The 9,441-nt window shown below is 42.4% G+C and overlaps 1 protein-coding gene across 1 annotated transcript in view; it reads right to left on the bottom strand.

The window, feature by feature from the left end:
* CD58 (CD58 molecule) overlaps positions 1-8,403 on the bottom strand; it is a gene marked incomplete at both ends in the record, with an annotated part of 9,874 nt that extends 1,471 nt beyond the window's left edge. Inside the window, 4 exons of the mRNA XM_010193020.1 lie at positions 310-411; positions 5,047-5,139; positions 7,198-7,452; positions 8,104-8,403. Coding sequence (XP_010191322.1) covers positions 310-411; positions 5,047-5,139; positions 7,198-7,452; positions 8,104-8,403 — 750 coding nt within the window. The remainder of the gene's footprint in view (positions 1-309; positions 412-5,046; positions 5,140-7,197; positions 7,453-8,103) is intronic.
* Between the last annotated feature and the right edge of the window lie 1,038 nt (positions 8,404-9,441).

The raw sequence follows: 9,441 nt of genomic DNA, 5'->3' as shown, positions 1-9,441 counted from the left end.
TAGATGGTGAAGTGACTTGCAAAAACAGCATGCACGCCTTCCCATCAAAAGAGAAGGTGAAGTCCCAAGAAGGGTGTTTGTTTGTGCTGCTTAACAGAGGCAAGGATCCAGGCCTTTCTGACTTCTCATCTAGTGATCTACCCATCAACATTTACTGTCTCTAAGGCAACTGGTCCTCCTAGGCCAACGCGGAAACGGTCATCTCTACACTAAGAACATGCTAATACGTTTCGAACTGCAAAAGGCCACGCACAAAATCAATTCCTCCTTTCATGTTCCCCCAGTGTAGGGCACCATCTCACTTGTTACCTGCTTCAGGCTTTTCATGCTCAAAATCAACAGCTTGTGAAGATGCAGCTGCAAGCAAAAAGAAATCCTTTTTAGACACGAGCATGGAGGTAGCACAGTAATCTGCAAAACATGCAACTCAGTCTTAGACAGTTTCATTGTAACGCCTAGCAGATACTCATGAGAACTAGTATATTATGTCATCTTATTGAAGGACTCACAATTAACTTCAACTTCAACTTCCCTCCAGCAACCACTTTGGGTCTCAGACCATAACCAACATTACCTATAGTTATGTCTACACGTTTACAACACCTTTCTGAAGTGGGTATATTTAAGAAGATAAAGCTGCACAGATTTTCCAGAAGAAGCCAGAGACAGCCAAGAAGAGAATCCACATCTCCTGTCTTTACTTCACCTATGTGTTGCACTGACACTGTGAATTTAAACTCTTCCACTTTGTAGACATTAAGGAATCTCCGATAGAAACATGGGCCATTTTAAGTAAATTTAAGAGAAGTAGCAAAAGGTCTTTTTTGGGGGGGAGATTTGGTTTTGCGGTTTTGTCCCCCATCCTTCTCCTTTCTTCACTTTCAAATCCATCAGTAGTCTCTAGACTCCAGTGACCTCTGATCCATGGGCTAGAACAGCAGCTTTAACAAATGTATGGAAATAGATTTTTTTTAAAAATGAAGTTATTTATCCAAAAATCCTCCTAAAAAGCTCATAAGACTTTAATATGCTGGAGAAGGAGAAGAAAGGGAGAGGAAAACTCCAAATAAACAAACCCAACAACAAAAAAAGTCCAAAACCTTGTTTCCACAGGTCTGCCTCCTTACCTGTGGCATCTTTTCCACAACCACTGATAAGGATCTCCTCACGTTTTTTTAACCTCCAAACCCACATAAACATTAAGAAACTTCAGAAGATAAATTAAAGAACAACTTCAGAAATTAAATTCAATATACAGAAAATCTCTGCAAAGGCGACACAGTAGTTTGCAATCCAAGAAACATCCCGCTCCAGCCTTGTGCTAGCTTCAGCAGCTCGTGGAAGATACCAGACCAAATGTCCCACATGAAGCCACCACCAGTTCAATACCAGAACACTCCAACAGGTCACGGAGCTTATATCTGATGGCAGAAGCTGTGGCCATTCCACACTGAAACAGTATTTGGCCTGGTGACCTCCACAACAAAGTATTTTTCTCTTAAGTTCCTTCCCCTGCTCTCCCCTAATCTGCTTCCCTGCCTAATTTAGTTTGGTCCACAAGAACAGACCACAGTGGCCCTGGCAACAAGACACACATGAGTTAAGGGTGGAACATGTCAGCCTCATTCACCCTTGTGAAAAGAACACAAACTAAAGGACCAGTCCCCTTCCCTAGCTGCTCACCAGAGAGAGCGATTCCCATACCCCCACACACAGATCCACAAGCCAGACAACTGAGCAATCTTGCTGCAAATTACAGAACTTTGGGGAAAAAAAAAAAACAGGAGAAGAAGGGACAGAATGGACAGCAGGAGCACACCTAGAGATCTGGCCAGAAAGACAGGAGTGCAGACAAACCTGAGAAGAATTTGTAATGCCTGCAGAAGGGCATCATGTAAAGAAATCATGAGTGGGCAGCAGACTGGTAATGGAAAGAGGTGAGAAGTTCCTCCACTGACTGTCTCCTTCCCTTATCCTGAAGGCTGCAAGGAGAAGACAGGACTGCACAGTGGAGTAAGAGTGAATCAAAAGGTGCTGCTAACAGACTTTTTTCCTGAAACAACTGAAAGAGGTTAGAGGAAGAAAAGGAGACAATTGCCACTTGACCCACAGGATCCAAGCATGCACCAGAGTCAAGCACCAAAAGCAAGAGTTCTGCACACCAGAACTAGAGTTCTGCACACCAAACTAGCGACGTGCCTGTCTTCATCAGTGTTGCAGGGATTTTCAAGATGTGACCAAGGTAAACTAAGAGCAAACTCCTGCCACTCTGATGTGCACACACTGACAATCAACTTAAAAGCTCACATGCTGCAAAAAAGGAAAGACCAGATCAGACTTCTTGCTCCAACTAGCATGTTTAAAAACATCTATATCCCAGTACAGGTTTCTTACCTCTCTCCAAGTTAGGCTGTTCTTGGCTGTACCCAGCAAAAAGTGGCTGATGTTCTCCTGTAATTAAATTTATCTTAGTAAGTATGTATGAATGACCTGGAAAAAATAACTACACTGAAAAACAACTAAGGCCTGAAAGAAAACTTACTCCTTTACCTCTCCAATGAAATACTGTACTCACCATAGAGAAAAAATGTACAGGCCCAGACCAAAGAACAGCAATAGTCTGATTTCCACACATTGGTTACACTCCAAGCCCTCTTACCTGAGCCACGCTCACTGTTCTGAGCAGCTTTTCCCATTCTACATTGAATTCCACCTGCACCAAAATAAACAGAACACCTGGATAAATTACTCAGAAATAATGTTTTGTGCCTCTGGAAACCACCTGACAGCCTCCCTCTATTCCCCACCCTCCCAACACAAACTAACAAAAACTAAAAAGAGTCCCTGAGGATGTGCAACTGAATACTTGACCTGGGGAAAGAAGAAACAGTAAAATACTGTTTTGGGGCAAAGGTCACCAGTGAGAAACCAACAAAATGGGCCTCCTGCAACAGCAGCGAGTCAGAACTCATCTAACCAAATCCAAAGCAGAGTGCAGCAGTTCATGACTCTGAGTCTTGTTCTTAAATCAGCAAATCGCATCTTCTGTTTGATTATACCTATGCAGTGCTTATACTACTGAGGCATAAGAAAAGTTTATTTTCTATCATGGCCAAGAGGTAGTTGAATTCTTTCCAGTCTAACATATGGCCAGTTATGAGTGAAGTTCTTCATGTGTTGGTACCAAGCACAGCACTGTTCAACATCACCAACATGGACAAGGGCACAGAAGGCACCCTCAGAAAGTTTGCAGATGACATCAAACTGGGGAAAGTAGGGGATATGCTGGAAGGCAGGGCTGCCACTCAGAGGGACTTCAACAACCTGGAAGAATGTGCTGGCAGAAAAGATGTGATGTTCAAAGGCAAGTCCTGCACCTCTTGAAACCACCCCATGGAGTAGTACAGGCCTGGCTAGAAAACAGCTCTGCGAAAAAGGACCTGGAAGCTCTGTGATCAGCTTGAACTTCAGGCAGAAACTTGCCCTTGCAGTACACGCCTTCTACATACTGGAGTGCGTTAGCAGAAGCTTTGTCAGCACATCAACAGTAATAGTTCTTCCCGTCTTCAGTATTTGGGCCACCACAGGTGGACTACTCTGTCTAGTTTTTGGCTCCAAACTCATAAAAACACAGTGACATTCTGAAGGTATTCCAGCAAATGCCCACCAAGATGTTTAGGGACTAGGAGCTGTGTAAGGAGATGCTGAGAAAATTTGGCTTGTTCAGCCTGAAGAAAAAGAAGGCTAAGGGGATGGCTAATTGCAGTCTACTACTAACTTACGCAGAAATCAGATGAAACTCCTCTCAGTGGTACAGAACAAAAGGACAGGAGAAAATAGCTGCATGCTGCAAAAGGGAATACCTAAGAGAAATAAGGAAAATGTACTTCTCCACAGGGTGATTCAGTGCTGGAACACATGCTGAAAGAGCCCGAGAAATTTCCATTCTTGGAAATAGTCAAAATTTGGCTGGACAAGGCCCAGAGCAACCTGATCTAACTTTGCAGCGGGTCCATCTTCGTGCTGCAAGTTGGATGAATTCAGAGATTCCTTCCCACCTAGTTTATTTCATGATTCCATGCTAACAGAAACCAAATTGAGAATGATCAGGAAAGATAAAGTCCGCTTGCAATATACATCTCTGTATGCTCTGATCTGAGCTTCCCTCTAGAATATCACCAGTCAGTCCTTCCCAGAGAAGAGATGCATCCTATGCTTTTCACTCTGCAGCCACCTCTAAGTGGTCACCCTACTGGGAAGCCAATAGGAATTTTCCATGCAGCACATCCTTAGGATGAAGCAATGTATTCCTATTTAGGACTCACTGAAACACAAAGAGAAGAGATGGTATGCATCTCTCTTTCAAGCCAGAATACAATCTGACACACTAACCTAAAAAGGTGGCAGCAAGAGATACACAGTGTTAGCCTCCAATTACCATTTCCAAACAAGCTGACAGATTTACAAAAAAGATACTCAAATTCAGTGTAGCAATGGATGAAGAAACAGATTTAGAACTCCAGGTTCATGGCAATACAGACTGACAGGAGGCACAGAAGTCCCTGTTCATAGTTGATAAGTCAGTTGAACACACCGAGTTATCAGATTAGACTCCTGAATGTTGATTGCCCAAATAAGGTATTCAACAGGCGCTGATTAGAGCCTATCCCAAAAATAAATCTGATCTTGAGGGCAGCTTTATGACACTCTCTAAAAAGGCAGTGAAAACACACTCAGGTAAGGAATGGTAGAGGCCATAGATACTTGGTAAGTAGAAGCATATAGTAAATGAAACAGGCAGGCTGAAGGAGAAATATGCAAATACAAACTACAGTGCTTGCCAGTACACTGGGACCAGTGTCCAAGGGGAAAGAAGTTCAGTACATTACTTCCTTCAAATCTATTACCCTTTGCCTAAGTTGCACTTGCTTCTACTACTGTATTTGCAATACATGCCACGGTCAGAAGCTTTCATACATTCTACAGAACATTAGATCAGCATAATCTTGAAACATGTTAAGCTCAATTAGGAAATGCTATACATACCTCTTCTGCATAGGAATACCAGGACTCCTGTAACTGTAATTACGAGAATCAAAGCTGCAATAAGACCACCTCTACGTCTTTGATAGCTGTCTGCTTTAAAAAAAAAAAAGATTGGTTAGTTAAAGAACAACTGTGCGATACACTACTTCAGTAGAAATACAACCCTGAGTATGTTTTATATGTATTTGTTTTTTAAAAAGTATCCTGAATAAATTAAGGCACCAGAGTCAGTTATTAGCAAAACCCTAAGCCAGCTCTAGGAAAGTTACATGGTAAGTACCTTAGTTCAGTGAAGGCAAATCATCGCTTGAAAGGTGATGGCTATTCCATTTTTTGGCCTGTGAAAGGCCGAGTCAGATCTCAGCCAAATGACATTTCATCAAATATCTTGTATTTAGTTTGCACAACAAGGTTCTCGTAGCATGGAGGCAGCAGGAGTGGCTTCTGTGAGAAGATGCCAGAAGCTGCCCTGATGTTGGACAGAGCCAGTGCTAGCCAACTCAAAAATGGACCTGCTGCTGGCCAAAGCTGAGCCCACCAACGACAGCAGTAGTGCCTCTGCAGTAACATATTTAAGAAAGGGTAAAAACTGCTGTGCAACAGCAGCTGAGAGAGAGAAGTGAGACTATACGAGAGAAACAACTCTGCAGACACCATCAATGAATAAGGATGGGGAGGAGGTACTTGGAGCAGAGGTTCTCCTGCAGCCCATGGTGAAGATGACAGTGAGGCAGGCTGTTCTCCTGCAGCCCATGGAGGTTAACAGTGGAGCAGAGATCCACCTGCAGCCCATGGAGGACCCTGTGCCAGAGCAGGTGGGTGAGACTGTGACCCTATGGGAAGCCCGTGCTGAAGCAGGTTCCTGGCAGGACCTGTGGGCCCATGAAGAGAGAAGCCCATGCTGAAGTAGCTTTGCTGGCAGGACCCTGGGGAGATCCAAGCCAGAACAGTCTGTTTCTGAATGACTGCAGCCCGTGAACACACTGGAGCAGGTGGGAAGGACCCACGTTGGAGAAGTTTGAGAACTGTCTCTCATGGGTGGGACCACATGCTGAACCAGGGGAAGAGCATGAGGAAAGAGCGGCACAGACAATGCATAATGAGGTGGCTGCAACCTTCATTCCCTGTCTTCCTGTGCTGTTCGGGGGAGAGGAGGTAGAGAAATTTGGAGTAAAGTTGAGTCTGAGAAGAAGAGAATAGTGGGAGGAAGGTGTTTTAGATTTGTTCTTGTTTCTCATTATCACACACTGATTTTGATTGGCAATAAATTAAATTAATTTTCCCCAAGTTGAGTCTGTTTTATCTGTGACAGTATTCTTGTATTTTCTCTCCCTGGTCCCGTTGAAGAAGGGGAGTAATAGAGCAGCTTGACAGGCACTTGGCAGCCAACCAGGGTCAACCCACCACATGCCTTATTTCTAAGTAGTCTGTAATGTGAAATTCCAGTGAAGAAGGAAGAATTCTATGCTGGTAAACCATGAAAATTACTTTTGCACAGAAGTGGGAAATTTTGTCAGATAGAGATTGCCTTATACATCCTACAAACCAGATGGTTGCAAACATGTTCTCACCGTATATTTAAAAAAAAAAAGGGGGAAAAAAAAGAAAAAAAAAACCCACAACAAAACCAGCCAACCCTCAAGCTGACCTGAAGCTCAGCTGAGGCTGTCCCAAAACAGTAAGTAACAGCAGGAAAACTTTCTCTTCTCCTTTTCATATCTGTCACTGAAGGATGAAGTATGCTCATTGACTCATGTGCATGTCAGATGAGAAATTATTTTATCTAACAGCTGCTTGATGACTCGCTTGAAAGTACAAAGAGCACAAGAGTGCATTAATTACACAAGGCCAGAAGGGTCAGAAGAGATCTCCCAAAGTGTGTCTGCCTCTTTATTATTACTTTTTTCAAGTCACAGCTGAAGGCTTTATTCTGTTGGAACCCTGCAAAAAGTGTCTTTCCGTGGGATCAAACTGTCAACCTCATACTTTTCACCAACCTAACCACACTTTTAGCACACAAATCACTTCTCATACTTTTTGCTCTTTAAATTCAACTTCCTGAGAAGTCAGTAGAAGTCTTACAGTCAAAGTCCATGCTTCTGCCCAGCCTAGCCTCTCAGACTTGCATATACAACCTGACCCATTCATTACCTTCTTTATCCAGAAAGCATCGAGTCAAAGAGATTTCAGAGCTCTTTTCTGTTTGAGAGAATTTAATGAAACATGCAGCTTTCCCAAAAGCATCAACATTCTTCTTAGGGATGAAAAATTCCTGGGTGTGATAAGTGCTTGGCGTGCTACTCAACTTCCAAGTGTAATTGAGAGGCTTCGGGAAATCTGCTGTACATTTGAACACGAGGTTGACATCACTGCTGTTGCAACTTATTTTGGGTTCTGAAGGGGGATCTAAAAGGAGAGAAAACATTCTGTATTACTTTGGTTATGAACCACCTTGAGTTTTAACACAGGACAAGTGCTGGAGCAACAAAAGCAGCAGGAGAAAGCATAGGTAAAAATGCACATGTAAGGTGCGTCAGTGTGTGCACACGTGCATGAGGGAGAAGTGTATTTCTAAAAGTGGTCCTTTTTGTGGTTCTTCAGTGCCTAGTTTGAGACTCCCCATGGTTCATTGTCAATAGGACTAATATACACATTGATCAAATTTATTTCCCAAAGATTACTAGTGAAGCTGTGGAGACCTGCAGAGGATGATGCCACAGATATTCAAGCTTGTGTAATATGCCTGCAGTAGCATCTTCAATAGATACATAATGCCTGGGATAACTTGGTCAGCTTGCTCAAAAAGTTACCTGAAAGTACAGTGTGCCATCTACACACATTCTAGAAGTCATTCCAAGGTGAGTAATGATGTGCACAAAAATTAGATGCCGTCTCCTAAAATTTGTTTAAAGTGCCTAAGCAACTTAACACTAGAGCCAAAGAACAGCCCCCCTCCATCTCCATTTGCTTCCTTGACAAATGGACAATCCCCTTTCTAGCCTTCCTAAAGTGAATAAAGCGGTGCAAACTCTTTACGCATTTTTTTCTACTACTTACCTAAAACACCAAGCACGAAGGTTAAGACATTAGTTTTCTTCACAGAATCCACGTAGTCTAACACATATGTGCCAGCATCGCTGCTCTCCAAGTTAAATACAGTCAAGCACCCATTGTCCTTGTTAAGCAACCCTCTGTTACGGAGAGAAGTAAAATACATCAGACTGTTCTGCCCTTCCCATTCAGCCACTTTATCCTTATTTTTCGTCCAGATAATTTCCTCTATTTTTTGGTTTATTTTTACTGGAAAAGTAAAATTTTCTCCCACAATGCCAAACACATCCTCACAGTAGACATGCGCTACAAGGAGGGAAAAGAAAAAAGTTACTAAAAAAGTTAATAAACTATTGCTAGACTAATATTGTATGCACTATCAGATACATTCAAATTAGGTTAGAAGCACATCACAATCTTGTAAAGTAAGGCATGCATCAGTTAAGAGTCACCCAAACCCAGCCTGTCTGCACAATCATGTGACGGGCACCACAAAGGGATCTAGTTTTCACATTCTGGTCCCAAGTAGAATCATCATTCTGATCTTCTTCCCTATCCTAAGCTCCTCTATCCTCGCTACTTTCCCTCTGTTCACTTGTATTAGGCCTGCTCACAGTCTGGTGAAAAAGATGAAATGAAGAATTGCTGTCACCAGCAAAATCTCTCTCAGCATCTTGTTGCAGACTGCCCAGACTGAAGCTCCTGCTGAGCAAATAAACAGTGATTTTTCCAGCATGAATATTCACAGTCAGTAAAAAGCACACTTCTGACACAAAATTGCTACTTGGTTCAAAGCACCTGCTCTGAAATCATGGGGCTAACTAGGGATTTCCTTTGAAAATGTCACTTAAGGAAGCTTCTTTCACAGCCAATGTATGTGAAATAGCATCCCAACCTCTGAGATCTAGCAGAGCTGCAAGTAAGAAATGGGAGCTGTCCAGAAACCTTAACTGCTAATAGTTTTTATACAATTATACTCTGCTAAAAAAGGCTCAGATATTCAATATAAACAAATAAAGAACAATAAAAAAGAAGAGGGCTAAGAGATTTTCTCTAGCTTTTAATAAAAGGAGCTACACATGCAAACAAAAATATACTGATCTAACAGATGAGACCAAAATTTGTTGCAGGGAAGGGATACTGTAAACCATCTCTGTGTCACTGCTTCATTCTCCAGCAATCACTTCCTACTTCCAAATAGCTCTGAATCACTTTAAAAAAATCGGAAGACTACTGCCATGGCAGACATGTATGTAGACATAGACATGTCAGTACTGAGTTCAAGTTACACTTGCATTGAGGACTCGATTCCACATCATGGTAGCTGGTAACTTTTCACTACTA

The sequence above is a fragment of the Mesitornis unicolor genome, unplaced genomic scaffold (assembly GCF_000695765.1).
Source record: "Mesitornis unicolor isolate BGI_N332 unplaced genomic scaffold, ASM69576v1 scaffold2111, whole genome shotgun sequence".
Lineage (NCBI taxonomy): Eukaryota > Metazoa > Chordata > Aves > Mesitornithiformes > Mesitornithidae > Mesitornis > Mesitornis unicolor.
Note: the sequence above shows the minus strand (reverse complement) of the source record. Positions and strands in the feature narration are given on the sequence as shown.